The 15,672-nt window shown below is 35.9% G+C and overlaps 1 protein-coding gene across 1 annotated transcript; it reads left to right on the top strand.

Moving 5' to 3' along the window:
• Nucleotides 1-6,450: 6,450 nt before the first annotated feature.
• LOC120005372 (cytochrome P450 734A1-like) lies at nucleotides 6,451-9,635 on the top strand. The gene is made up of 4 exons (XM_038854974.1): nucleotides 6,451-6,868; nucleotides 7,667-7,890; nucleotides 7,987-8,622; nucleotides 8,741-9,635. The coding sequence occupies exons 1-4, from the start codon at nucleotides 6,574-6,576 to the stop codon at nucleotides 9,194-9,196; spliced, it is 1,611 nt and encodes a 536-aa protein (XP_038710902.1). The 5' UTR covers nucleotides 6,451-6,573; the 3' UTR covers nucleotides 9,197-9,635.
• The last annotated feature ends 6,037 nt before the right edge of the window (nucleotides 9,636-15,672 follow it).

A 15,672-nucleotide genomic window follows, 5' to 3' on the forward strand; every position in this document is an offset into this window, starting at 1 on the left:
CCTGGTTCTTTTACGGAGACCAAGGTGGGGGGTGAGTGGGTGACAATTGTCCTGATTTTGAGGGACCAATGACAAGTTTTAGGCAGAAAGGAATTGGGTGGGTTTCAAATGTCGGTGGGTGGTCGGATATTGTGGTTGGGCAATATAGATTAGTGACCCAAAGGGCCTTACACCCATTTCCTTTTTGGAAAAAGTCACCTTGTGTCAATATGTTAAATTGCTAATACTAATACAATTTTATGAGCCTTGTTTCTCTGGCATGACCCTCCAGTCCTTCTATTTTTTTGGTTGAGTTGGCTATTCGATCTTAAGATCACTCTTTTAATTAGTACGATGGTACCCCGAATTACATATATATATATATATATATATATATATATATATATATATATATATATATATATATATAATTATATATGAGGAGACAAAAATCAGAGTAACATTTGTGAATGCACCAAAATGCTTTTTAGTAGTTAGTGGCTTAGTGCTGCTGTCTTGTTATCATTAACGATCGATCCCTATTTTCTACTTTTGTTCACAAATTATGAAGATGAAAGGTATTAATTATAAGTAGTAATAATTTGTGAATTGTGTAGCATGCATGACAGGAAAGCACATGACATGTAGCACAGTTTTAAATGTGGTCCATCCTCGTATTTATTTGTGACATGAATATGCATGGTTCTTAATCGATCGATGTATGTTGCAACCAAGGAAGATTATATATTAACTCATTTATTCATTCATTCGGAGGTAAAATGGACTGTATAACTAGTTGATCGATGCACATTTTATTTATTTATGATGTTGACATGCATGCAGATTGTGACCTCTCATATATCACATATATGGCCCATGCCATCATCATGCATCATCAATTGATTCATTGATTTTATAACTAAAAAAGCCCATGTAAGAAAACATGCATGTAGAAGGTAGCAATGGTAGGGCAGGGCATGGAAGCCCTGTAATGTAAGGGGTTTTCGAAGGAACATGACATGTTGTGGAATAGGAACATTTATAAATGGTGGGAGGTAGAGGAGAGGAAGCAACTGTCACTATCTTAATTTCCCATAATAAATATATATTATTATTTTTTTGGAATTAATACCCCAAACCCTGAATTTATTGCACAACCCCATTAATCATTAATGTTGTTGGAGCCTACACATTTCTCTCTCTGATCTCTCTGCTGGGATGATCTGGATCCCCTACACACACACACACACATATATATATATATATCAATTAATCTTATACCAGATATTTTGGGCTGCGGTAACTTTTCGCAGGTGATAATGTTTGCATATATTTTGCTTCTAGGTTTGAAGATTGTTGATACAGCTGGGGTACCACAATAATAACCATAGATCGATATCATGACATAACTTCAAAGATTCGTATGTCGAAATTCTTCCTTGTGGTCATGATTCCTCGCATTGACAATCTCTCTCTCTCTCTCTCTCTCCATATATATATATATATATATATATATATATATATATATATATTAATGTAGATTTCTATCTACAATGCCAGTTTCAATAACAGTTGAGAGAAATCTGAACATAAATTCAATGATGTCCAATGGGTTTACATAAAAGTGGAATGTGTTAATCATGACACAGTTCAATATTTTCAAAGAGCATCTCTCTCTCTCTCGGGTGATACCATTCAAGTTCCATTTGACTATATGGGCTTCTGGGCCTTGAACAGATGGATCATGTAAAATATAAGTACATTCTGCTTTGTTTTATTTATTTATTTATGGCCATTTAGAAGGTTGAGACACACTATCCCATGATTGTAAAACCAAAAGAAAAGGAGTAAATAAAAATGTCTAAAAGGAAAAAAGTGGCATAAAATCATGTTTTAAAACTTGGCGTTAACCTTTAAAAAGTGGGTATATACATACCATATTAATTGGGGAAGTGAAGAAAGGGAATTAGATTGGGCGTTGGGTTAGAGAGAGACATGGAAAGACAAGGATGGTTTTCAAGGAACCGGACAAAACATGTGCCATCAAATGGACCCTGTGTTTTAGTTCCTCCCTTGAACATTCAACATTATAAAACTAATTAAAAGAGAACATATCTATATAGGAAAATGTTTTTGTTTCCAAATTTTTACCCCCAATCATATTGGATAGGGAGAGCTACATTTGTGTAATAAATAAAACCAAAGTGAAAAAACCCTGCCAGAGTCTTGTTAATACTTGTATTCCTCCACAACTGACAACCCCAAGACCCCCTCCCCGTCTAAATGCTTTATTGATGCATGTGAATATCTGATTGCCAAGTATTGGGTTTTCCGATTATGACCTTTTGACAGCTTTTTCCCTCCCCCAATACCTATTTCTAGTATAATTAATCCAGTTAGTTGAAAGTGTTGCTTATTATTATTATAAATAAATACAATTAAATAGAAAAAGAGGAGAGGGTAATAAGGTAATTAAAGAGAAAAAGGAGACAGAGAAGTGAGACTGCAAAGTGCAATGGCTGGCAGGGGTCGCAGGCTTTGTTGAGTAGATGTAACAGGAAAGGAGAGTTCGAATGTGGACAAAACAGGAAAGAGGTGCCACGTGGCGATACTTGATTTGACTTGGCTATGAGGATAGACAGAAGACAGAAATGTCCCGTCACACCGTTAGATTGCGTGGACGAAAACTCGTTATTCTCTCTCATCACACGCACGACGATATTCGTTCCTTATATGATACCATATCTTATCTCTTCTTTTTTCTTCAACAAAAGTTTAGACAAAGTCGAAAATCAAATGTGGAATTTGAATTTGTAAAAAAAATGATTGGATTAGTTCAAAAAAAAGTTGGATTATTCGTAGCTAGCTAGGTCAAATGTAAAAAGAGGATCATCCACTTAAATAATTAAATATGTAAAAAAACAAAGAAATTGAGCCTTTTTGTGGATATGATATGGTATGCTCAAAAAACGCATTCATTCTTAATGAAAATGCATGTCATAATAAAAGGGAAAGATCCTCCACCTATATCTATATATACATATATAACAAACTGCTCTTTTGGATAAATAATCATGCGCAATCGATCACATGCACTAATTTTAAACTGTGAAAATTGATGTTTGCACCCAAATCTGCATTCGATCTTCCAAACCATAATTAATGTTTAACATTAAACAAATAATTAATGTGGAATTATTACATTGAAGACCATTAGAATGTCAACTCTCCTTCATATTAATCCTTCATATTAATGGATTTGTCACTTGAGTACTAGCCATGGATGATCCGTGCAGCTTTCACCATTAAGGTCAATAACTTTTTTTCATCTTCTGGTCAATTATGCCATAAATAGAAGCATACGTACTTGGGCACACACTCTATGAAGACAAGGGTTTGTGGTTAATTATGCCATAAATAGAAGGGTTAATTTTGAGGACACATACCCTGAAAATTAACTGGCAGATCCTTGTTTATGGGATGAATTTTGGGAGAATATGATGAAGGTATGGTGGATGTAGCTATGTAGGTTGTGTGCAGTGCATATCCCTAGTTTTGCTCTCTGAAGCTTGTCTTTACCTACTAAATATTCATTCATTCTAATGATCATCACTTTGAAAAGCTTCTCTTCTCTAATCTCTCTTACATATATTACATTACATGCTCGTGACTAGAAAAATAAAACAATTAGAAAATGTGTGGTCCAATTATTGTCAATTATTTCCATCTCATATGAGTCCAAGTTTTTTATCATTGGAACTCAATAATTCGATTCCAGAAAGTTGTCAGCATTTAATGGTTTAGGGAAATGAATAAATAAAAACTGCCTACATCATTGTTATTTAATCTACCTATATATTATATGTTTTCATGACATTAAAAAAAAAAAGACAACCTATTAATCCATATATATTTATCTATTCTCTATTTCTAGAAGAGTAGTGCACGTAAATGGGTTTACAGAATAATTACCACCATGGAATTTCATACCTACCAAGCAAAGGAACCAAAAAAATAGCATACAATAATAATACCTTGATACAACAAATTTATTATAAGTATATTTACATATGTAACTACAATGCAAGATATAGAAAAACCGCAAATGAGAGTGTAATCAATGCACATTGCAAAAACTGATAATCTATAAACCCATTTCTTTCAGTAACTGCAATTGGATTGGCAGCTTTTACGTCTCATCAAAAATCATTATAAAAACAGTCCCAAATTATATGTCAATATATATATATATATATACACACATAAATTCTCCTATGTGGGCCAAAAGTGTGGATTAAGTTTGTGAACTTGTATTTCAACCGTAGATGTGGTGGGTCCCATAACAAATGTGTGGCCCCCACTTATGTTGTGTTTTATTACAACCATTGGATTTTAGTCCATAAACTTGGTCCATACTTTTTGGTCCACATAGGAGAATTCCTATATATGTGTGTAAAAAGCTACAAAATTTTTGCTAATAAAGTTGGCGCATAAGATGCGGGCTTTTCTTGGGTGGGATTATTTTGGTAATTTTCGAAAAGTCCAGGGAGGCCTTGATCAATACAGATTTCATGTCTTTTTTTAAAAAAAAGAAAAGAAAAGAAGAAGATGAAGAAAAACAACGTTTTGAGAGAGAAAAAACATTGAAGGTTCGAATGGTGAAAGTGCAAGTCGTAGACTAGTGCTAGCCTCCTAGGCCTCACTGTCTTTATGTTTTTCTCCTCTCTAAAGTTTCTTTTGTTTATGAGTAAAAGCCCATAAAATCTAACTAAAGTTAAGACAAGTGAAGTGCACTCAAAGAACCATATGCACACTCAAGATCTTCCTTGAAATATTCAAATCCATGAAATTAAAGTCACCAAATCTCACAATTGCTTGTGGAGGTCTTTTCTTTTTTACTTTTCAACTATGGATTTCCAAGATCATGTACTCACTTTAAAAAGTTAATTGGGAGGGCGTTGATCATATGTTTCATTATCACTGTAAAATGGGATGTCACACTCATAAGATTGGGACAGAAAGACTAGTGCACCCTGATTCAATGACACATAACAGTAATACATATTTGTTCACATGAAGTGTGAAAATGGGATGTTTATTCTGGAAAATTGTCTTATATATATATACACGCACATATACATTGAGATTAAACACCAAATTTTATGTCGAAAATATGAAGGGGCCAGGGGACCCAAGAAGGGGGCACGTGGCCCCAACATGTCTTGGGTGTATTACGACAAGACTAGAGGAAGGTTGGGGTTTGGGTGGGTGCCCCCATTGTTGGGTCAACTAGAGCATATTTCCCTACCTAAACCCCACCTTCCCTCCCAAAACTAGCCCTTCAAGTAGACACCCTTGAGTCCCATGTGCACTAATTTAAGTGCAACATTCCAAAAAACACAACATATATCTTTTGTGCTCCCAAACCCATTAATATTTTCAATCTTTCAAATTACAAAAAAAAAAAAAAAAATCCATCCCCTTTCACATTCATGTCAAAAATATTTTAGTCGCTTATATATTTGAAACCAAGTGGGAAGCTCGCCCGATCAACAACCAAAGAAAATGACATAAAAAGGTTTCATAAGAAAGCACATCTTGTGTTGTCATTAAGTCATGAATTTGGGTTTGATTGTATACCAATATAATTGGTTTGTTATTCCATTTTGTTAGATTGGAATATATATTGAAAACACATGAAGGTGGTACCTAACTTTCAATTCCTTTTTTCATATTCTCTTTAAGAATGTGTTTAGATTCCAATGAGAATCATATTCTTAACCGTATTTAAAAAAAAAAGAAAAGAAGGAATAGTATTATACCTTCCATTCCTTTCTCTTATCTTCCCCAAATCTCTCAATCCAAACATACTCTAAAAGATTTTGGGAAACACATTACAACATAGCAACACGCATAATTGAATTAGAGAACAAAAAATCAATAGAGAAATAGATATCATCCACACCTCATGCTCCTCTCCATCACCCTCCAATCATGCCGTAATTTTGAAAAACTTAATTTAGAATGCTCAAATGAATGAATGAATTATGAATGCCGATTGCACTATACTCCTTTATTTTAAGGCTTGCACTTTCCCATATTAGAATCCGCATGTTCCTCTACTTTTAAATACATTCCTTAACACATGCTAATCTTTATCCACCTTAATTATCTATCTTCATGATTGGAAATCAAATTCTAATTTTCAATTTCCTATTGTCCAAGTAGAGCACACAAAAGACAAAAACAAGAGTAAAAAATAAATAAACAAATAAGATAAGGGTAAGTTAGTCTTTTCGTATAAAGAGCACACCTCATTCGTTGACCCTTAGAATTCCAATGGCGGCCCCTACGCCGTTGGTCTTGCTTACCTTTCTGTCTCTACAAAATTCAAGTATTAAAGAGCCAGCCAGCCAGGCCAAGCCAACAACATAAGCAAAGAAGATAAGAAGAGAAAAATAAAAATAGAAAAGGCTGCTCCCCACTATATATATATACACACACACACACATATATAAGGAGCAGCAGATACAGAGAGAGAGACAGAGACTCTGTTTTGTTGGAGTGTGAAAGGAAAATCTAGCTAGCTCTCTCATGGTGATGGAGGAGCCTGTTGGTTTGTTTTATGGGTGGTTTAAGATATTAGTCATCAGTTTTGTGGGCTTATTGCTAGTGTTAAAGTTGATAGAGTTGGTATGGTGGAGACCCAGAAAGATTGAAGAGCATTTCTCAAAGCAAGGAATCAGAGGGCCCTCATATCACTTATTCGTAGGCAATGTGAAGGAGCTTGTGGGGATGATGACAAATGCCTCCTCTCAACCCATGTCTTTCTCTCACAACATTCTTCCCAGAGTCCTTCCTTTCTACCCTCATTGGAAGAAAATCTATGGTACTCATCATTATTAATATTTGTCTCTCTAGTTACCTGTTTCTGGTTTAATCAATTTTGGCTGCATTAATTGATTGAGTGACTGAACGGCAATGTAGTTTAAATTTTTGGGGTTTTGACAACTTTTGATTAAAGTTGATCTGTTTGTTTCTTTTGCTTTTGTTGTTGTCATTGTTGTTTGTGATCATCCATATCCTCCAAGATTTATGACTTTAGAGGCCTTGTTTTTCTGAGTTTCAGGTACTTCTTTTCACAACTTTTTCAGACTTTTTTTTTTTTGGTGCTATGTTTTCTCTTTGATTCTACTAAAGTTAAGAGTTTGGACTGTTCCCTCTTCTGTCTTCTCTTCCTTTGTTATCAAAATTGAAACTTTGGCTAATTTTCATTAAACCCCGGTGCCCCAATCTACTTTTTATGATGTAAGTTAGTTGAGCTTGTTGTGTGTTTTTGCACTATCTTCTGATCAGTTACAGACTGAACAATCAGCTGTCATTTACTCTTTTTTTCTGCTATCTTTATTAAGAGCTTTTGTTTTCTCTTGATAATGAAGTTGGGTTGTGTTTGGTATAGAGTAACAACTAGCAACAGTTCTGAGTTGTCTTGTTCCTGTGTCTCTCTCTCTGTATTGTAGGGTCTACACCACATCCATGTTATTGTTCTCTCTGAATTAGTGGTTGTCATCTTCACTTTTCATAAACTTAGAATGCTTCCCTTCTCGATCGGTGTAAAACCCTCTACATTAGTATATGGTTTCTTAATTACTAGTTGATATAATTGTTTTTCCATGGTTGATTGAAGGTGCAACATTTCTGATATGGTTTGGTCCCAATGTCCGGCTGGCTGTTTCTGATCCGGATCTCATCAGAGAAGTCTTCACTTCCAAGTCGGAATTCTTTGAGAAAATTGAGGCACACCCACTTGTCAAACAGCTTGAAGGCGATGGACTCTTGAGCCTCAAAGGTGAAAAATGGGCTCACCACAAAAAAATCCTTGCTCCCACTTTTCACATGGAGAATCTCAAAGTAATTAATTATAGTCCTCACCATAAAAAACTCTTTTAAGCATTAATTGGAGCTAATTAATTAATTAGAGATTTTTTTTTATTGGTTGATATATAGTTGTTGGTGCCGGTGGTGGCGAAGAGTGTTATCAATTTGTTGGACAATTCTCTACCAATGTCGTCCTCGGCAGAAGTGGAGATTGAAGTGTCGGAGTGGTTCCAGACTTTAACGGAAGATGTAATTACTCGTACAACATTTGGGAACAGCCATGAAGATGGAAAAGCCATTTTCAAGCTCCAAGCTCAGCAAATGGAGCTCGCAGCCGATGCTTTCCAGAAAGTGTTGATTCCTTATTTCAGCAGGTTTTTCCCAACAAAGAGAAACATCAATTCATGGAGGCTGGACAAGGAGATAAAGAAATCATTGATAAAGCTGATAGATTGCAGGAAGCAGCGGCAGCGGCAGCGGCAGAAAACCCAAATAGACAAAGAGGGACCCATTCCCATCCCCATTCCCAAGGACTTGCTGGGACTGATGATTCAGGCCTCCAACATAACAGTGCACGACATCGTTGAAGAGTGTAAGGGGTTTTTCTTCGCAGGCAAACAGACGACATCCAATCTTCTGACGTGGACCACCGTCCTGCTAGCTATGCACCCACACTGGCAGGTGCTAGCACGTGACGAGGTTCTCAGTGTGTGCGGATCACGTGACTTACCACCCTCCAAAGATGATCTTGTCAAGCTCAAAACGGTAAACCACCCTCCCCACCTTTCATTTCCTTTCCTTTCTTTTCTTCAATATGGCAATCTTGTCCAACTTTTTTGTTTGTTTGTTTGATGTTGTGGTGAATTATCAACTATTGCTGCAGCTGTCCATGATTCTCAATGAATCCCTGAGGCTTTACCCTCCTATTATTGCCATGATCAGACGCGCCAAATCTGACGTGGAGTTGGGGACCCACAAGGTCCCACGTGGGACCGAGCTTTTGATGCCGATCTTGGCCCTTCATCATGATCAGAGCATATGGGGCAACGATGCGAAGGAATTCAATCCTGGGCGTTTCTCCAAGGGGGTGACCGGAGCAGTGAAGCATCAGGCGGGGTTCATACCGTTTGGGCTTGGTGGGCGGACTTGCATAGGACAAAGTCTAGCAATTTTGCAAGCCAAGTTAGCACTAGCCATCCTACTTCAACGCTCCTCCTTCCGATTAGCTCCAACATATCAACATGCCCCAGCAGTCCAAATGCTACTCCACCCACAATATGGTGCCCCCCTCATTTTTCGTCGTCTGCCCCACCCCAACCCCCCACACGATTCATCATAATATTGGTTAGCTAGCTCCTGATTCGATTCATGTACCATCTTGTGTGCCTACCTACCTTACTAAATTGATCGAGTGACCAAAAAAACAAAAAATAAATATTACCTTGTCATCTCGGTCGATCTTCATTATGCAGCTAGCCTAGTCAGCGAATTAAGCAAGACACCGTTCTTAATCCGGCCTGTAAGAATGGAGCCCTGAATTGGAGTGTTTCGGATGGATGATCAATATTAATTGGTTTTTGCACCAAGATTAACATTTAGGAATATTGGTATTTACCAAAGTTAATTTCTTATCTCTTTTTTTTTTTTTAATTTCTTTTCACTTGGCATGTAATTTTGAAGTTAGGGACTCTAGTGAATGGCTAACAACTAGGTAGAGCTTTAATTTCCTTGGCATGTAATGTAAATTAATATATGTATATTCGCATAATTTTCACCAACTTGAGGCCTTTTTTGGAAAAAAAAAAATCATGCATTTCTGCATTAATCTCTTTGTCCATGTCTCTCTCTTTCTCTCACATATTAATTAAAGACATACAGTTGCCTTGGCTTGAATGAACTGGAAATGGGGGTTGTGATCATTTTCGTGATATATACTCCTCTAAAGTCTAATCAATGCAAATTGTACAGTTGGGCCAATTATTTAAATTTGTAGATCAAATCACGCGAGAAGATGTTTCATATACATATATTCAAATGGTTGTGTTATTTCGCAGACAATTAAGATTGGGAAACCCCATGGAAGTTGCTACTCATATCATATCATAGATATATACATATCGCTGTCATACATAGTCTTATATTCTTATATATGTTAAAACCAAGCAATCTAAACAAGTCAATTTTAGCACATTTTGTTACGTCGGTTGTACTTCATGGGCTTTTAAAACAAGTAGAATGGGAAATAGATGGTGTTTCAGTCTAAGTTTTGAAATATTAACGTTAATTGCAATTGAATTCAACTTCTCATATCCAATAACAAAGCCTGTAAGTCTTACAACAATTTTCATTTTTAAAAAAAATTAAAAACAAATTTATATTTATATTTCCTTGCAACAATTTTCGTGTCACATATCCAAACATTCTTTAGATAATTAAACAATTCCTTAATTAAAGAAAGAGATAATTAAACAAATGATTTTCATGGGAAATTGCAATGGAAAGAGAAGTTTCGTTCCCCTTTTCTAAGGGGTACTGGGGGGGAAGGTGGTCCTAAAAGGAAGAGGGCACCCAAATCAGCGAGCATTGTGTTACTACAAACTACGTTTTTTTCTTTGTTACCCAAAATTAAAAGGACAATTGCAGTACCCAATACACATGAAAAATGATATTAATTATTAAACACTTATCCATCTTTTGAAGCAAACAAAGTTGTACCCTAATGTAATCCAGCATGCAAATGGAAACATTAACTCTTATATATATATATATATATATATATATCATGCTCTGATGCTCATGACTCTTAGGGCAAATGCAATGGTGAAGTGGTATTGGGCCAACAAAGATGTTGTCTTTTGTTGATGTGGCTGTATTGTAAAATGTGTTTTGCTTATGTGGCTGTATTGGGATAAGTGTTTTGTTGATGTGGATGTATTGATATTTGATGTTTTGGTGTAGTTTTGTTGTGGATAATATGGAGGAATGAAATGTTGTTGGGTTGGGTGGAAAGAGAAAGTGTGTGGGAAGAGAAAGTGTATAGAAATTTGTGTTTTGCTGATGTGGCTGTATTAGAATACGTGTTTGACTTGACTTTTTATGTAATAGAGGTGGGATCGAGCCAACAAAAATATTGGCCCATCAAATCAATTCCCATTACATTTGCCCTTACTAAGCGGAACCCCGCGCGTACCCTAATCAAGGAGGGGCACTTTAATGGTCCCGGAAGAAAGGCATGCATGTGAATGTGAGCTGATCTCTCTCTTTCCTAATCTCTTGTTCATTTTTAGCTTTTAATTAATTTGTCAAAGGAATCAAAAGGCAGAGCATGCCATGCCATGTGATTGTATCCTTAATTACTATCTTACCGGCCAACCCTGTTTTTATATATTCTTCCTTATCACGGCATCGGCATGCAAGTCCATTCATCTTGGATATCGTGTCATCATCATCTTCATTACATTAATTATATAATGTAGGAGTAGTAAGAAATAAGTACAGCCCAGCTTTGAGCCTTTGATGTACTACTCATGATCGATCCCTTCATGCACCAATATTAATTTCTCTTCCTTTAATAAGCTTCCTATTTATTTATTAATCAATTAATACAGTAATGTATGTCCTAATTAATCTTAGCCTTTACTACTATTATACTAATAACACCAAGGCATTCGTTGTCTCCCTTACCTTACTAGACGACAAAATAAAACATTCCAATACACAACTAGCTACGTGCGTGCATTTCAAAATTTGATTGTAATCCCACTACCACTTATATTCAATTATTATCTATTACAGTATTCATGTGATTAAAATCCTACCGTACGTTGATATATATTTAATCTTTTGGCTTTAAGGTAAATCCAAACAAATTAACTTATTAGTAATTTGCATATACGTACTCATATTTGTATGTATACATGCAGATGCAGGAGGAAAAAAAAGAGAGAATTAAATACAGAGATTAATCTTAAAACGGAGTTCTAGTGTTCATGATCAAAACAACAATCTACTTTTGGGCTTCAAATAATAGAAGAAACACATGTCAATTATTTGTGCACAAGTCAATGACTCAAATACTAGAGGAGCCACGAACTCCCAACTTGTTTTTAATTAATTTAGATAGATCGATATATATATATATATACACACATAGAATAGATGCCACATATTGAGACAAATAATAACATATGGTTGAGGATCACATGATGATGTGTCGCATGCAATTTTTTCTTTGAGTTTATATTTATGTGTGTGAACAAACAAAGAAATCCTGTTTTGAATTAGCGTATGTATACACTCACTGTCTTGCTTGATTTTCTTTGAGAAAAATCCCAAACTCATTTACATGGGATTATATATATGCGAGTAGGATCACAGACTAAATCTATGCATACACAATTTACATAGGAGTATTAATTAACTTGATTATATATTTTGAATTCAGAATTAGCATTATTAATGTCCAGCTAATTAACATATAGGAGTATAACAAAATAGTAGTGCCGACAAAGAATTCAAGTTGGACAACTAGCTCATATGATATACTATTAAAATAGGTTATATATAAGTGTGTATAGATGATTAATATATAGGGTAGTAGATGTATATTCAAGACCCTGGATTAATTAATTTCATTATGTCTCCTATTTATGCACTCATGCCAAAGCTATTGAGCTGGCCAATGTCTGCCCTTGATAAAATCAACACAGCTCTCTCTTTCGCTCTCTCTTAATACGATTTGCTAATTTATTTTTCATAACTTAATCAGCGCATGCCATGCATGGCAGCACTATACTTGATTGGCTGTATACTCATCTGCATGTGCATGTGTATCCTATATATGTGGGGATGTATATGATCAATATCGATCTCAGTTTGTGCAAGTGCAATCTTGATTACCTTACGATTACTCAGAGATATGATTCAAAAGGAATAATATAAGTTATTATAATATATATATATATATATACACATATAATTAGTTTTGAAGGCTAGGTAGGAAAGGGGATTTTATAAGTCTGAAATTGAATTGATTGAAAACAAACAATGTATAGGCAGATTAAAGTGAGTCAAAACATCTTGAAGCACATCATATGGTGACATGGGGCTCTTGTCTTACAAATCAGGACCAACTCATGATAAGACATGTCTAAGAGTTCTAAATGTCTCAAACACTTATATAAATCAATACAACGACATATTTGAGACTTTGATTTTGATATACATGCATGTAGGGTTTACTTCATTGCCCTGTCTTTTCTGTAAACACTACTCCTTCCTTCCTTCATACCACTATACATTAAAATTAAAACCCAAATGACAAGTTACTCAGTACTCCAATATTGTGATCTACTAATCCTCATCAGTTCACTTTAGCTGGGCATGACAAAGTTGAAGTTCTAATTAAGGGTACCCATTTCATGTATAACACAGATCGAGACTAGCAAATACTAATTTTTTGAACATAAATAGGAAAAATAAAGAAGTTTTAAAAGTAAATTATGAACAATTGATATGAGGGGGGTCCAAGACAAAAAACCTAAAGAAGGGTCGGTCTCCTCTCTCAAGAAGAGGCATCATCACATGGGAGTAGCAATCATGAAGAGATGCAAATGAGACAAATGGCAGAGGATTTGGTGGAGCCACTTAAATTCACAACTCATTCTGTATGGGGGCTTCCCTCTCCTCTCCTATCTATAATATATCACCCACCGGCATGTTCTTCTGCTTATTCTTATTAATTGGAAAGTGAAAACTCGATCGATGAAATCAAAATAAAAACAGGGGAACAACATTTATTTATTTGTGAGGAAACTGCAGTGCGGAAGCAGCAGCTGTAGGCTACTCTGAGCAGGGGAATGACATCTTGGAACAAGGGAATGACATCTTGGAAGTTTGTTCTAAACCCTAACCTTAGTGACAACAACCCCACCTGTCTCTCTTGCCTTTCTGTTTTTTATTAATGTTTTTCTTCTTCAAGATTTTATATTATGAAGGAAAAAACAAGAATCTTCCAATGTCATGTGCCATAGTTTTTCTTATATCTCAAAAAACAACCCATCATTTCCACATCGAGAGAAAGGTATGGACTTGGGCCCATCAAGGCATGAAATATTGGGCTTACTTTGAGGCCGCAGCTAAGCAAATGCCCAACTACAATAGGGCCAGTCTCCTCTCCTCTCCTGCTGCCTGCTGAGACTGAGCAGTGAGCACAACATAAAGAGCATAAAAATTGGGGAACGTACTACTATAAACAAAGCCTCTCATGACTCCGCATATAAAGTCATCCACAAGATTCTTGTCTTACGTTCTTCGGCACAAGAGGCTCACAAGGCCTGAAAGCGAAGAATGCAGCATCAATATAACACAGGAAATATTACTTGATCATCATCATCGAACCTCTAAAACAACCACATTATTGTCAACACCAAAAATTAGATGGACGGCAAACCACATTTGGAAGCAATGTGTTCGAGCTTCCAGCTTCAGCCCTGCATAACGCAGGGGTAGCATCAGCAATGTCCCCAAATGGATGATATGGAGAATATCACGTTAAACCAGTATAAGGTCCACGAGATAATCATATAAAGAAAAGAAAGCATCAAACAGCTCTCTCACTGCTCAGTGATTACGAAAAACTCTCTGAACAAAAAGAGAAAAATGCATAGAAGACAATCATCACGGTGTTATAAACTACAGTAACCTGATGCCTCCACGCCTCCAGAAACAAAAGCATTCAAGGTCTCGAGGGTTCAAATACCAATAGAAAGTCAGAAAGTAACGAATTGAACGATACCTTATTCTGCATCTTACAAATGGAATTTAGTTGTTAAAAAATGCTTACCAAACTGTTAAAACTCCTAGAATACCAGCTTTATCAGTAACATAAAACAGCAGATATTCCAGCATAAACCAAACACTTGCTAGACTAAAGACAAAGACCTGCTTTTTACTGTAAGAAGAACAAAGGGAGCAAAGCTTTTTTCTGTAAGAGAGTTTTTCATTAACTTGAATATTCGACAAAGACAAGGCTTAAAGCCAGGGAACAAAGCAGAGTCTAGAAGACTCTAAAACAAGCACAAAAAAACACCTGGCACAAGAAGAATCACTAAATACAACACATGCAAAAAACTATATAAAGTTGTAGTCAAACATAGACTTAGAAAATACAAAGTAGTCAACAATAACTTGCAACAGACAGAACATAAACTGCATTTATCCAAGCTCTGGATCAGCTCCAACAAACTCCTCCTTGATGCTGAGCTTGGAAATACCAAGTAAGCTTCTCAAATACTCAAATCTGCTCCTAGGAAGAGCTTTAGTGAAAATGTCTGCAAGTTGCATTTCAGACTTACAATGCTTCAGCTTAACAAAACCATTTTTCTGAGCTTCTCTTATAGAATGAAACTTCACATTAATATGCTTAGTTCTTCCATGATGGACTGGGTTTTCAGCTATGGCAATAGCAGACTTGCTATCACACTTTAACTCAATAGCATTCACCTGATCACACCCCAAATCAGCAAGTAATTTTCTCAACCATATGGCATGATTTGAAGTAGCAGCAGCAGCTATATACTCTGCTTCTATTGTGGATTGTGCAACAACCTCTTGCTTTTTAGAATTCCAGGAGAAAGCACCTGAACCAAATGAGAACATATAACCAGTAGTGCTCTTATAATCAGTAGTACCACCTGCCCAGTCACTATCAACATATCCACCAAGAACACCACCAACTCCTTTCCATTGTCAGACCTTATACTTCTAATCTTCATTCTACTCTGAGCTTCAACCAAGCTTCTGAATTTTTTAAAC

Source organism: Tripterygium wilfordii, chromosome 9, assembly GCF_013401445.1.
Source record: "Tripterygium wilfordii isolate XIE 37 chromosome 9, ASM1340144v1, whole genome shotgun sequence".
NCBI lineage: Eukaryota > Viridiplantae > Streptophyta > Magnoliopsida > Celastrales > Celastraceae > Tripterygium > Tripterygium wilfordii.

What these genes read in the sequence shown, in the direction of transcription:
- LOC120005372 (XM_038854974.1), top strand. Translation starts at nt 6,574, where the DNA reads ATGGTGATGGAGGAGCCTGTTGGTTTGTTTTATGGGTGGTTTAAGATA. An exon ending in TCATTGGAAGAAAATCTATG is followed by an intron (nt 6,869 to 7,666) that starts GTACTCATCATT and finishes GGTTGATTGAAG; the next exon opens with GTGCAACATTTCTGATATGG. An exon ending in TTCACATGGAGAATCTCAAA is followed by an intron (nt 7,891 to 7,986) that starts GTAATTAATTAT and finishes GTTGATATATAG; the next exon opens with TTGTTGGTGCCGGTGGTGGC.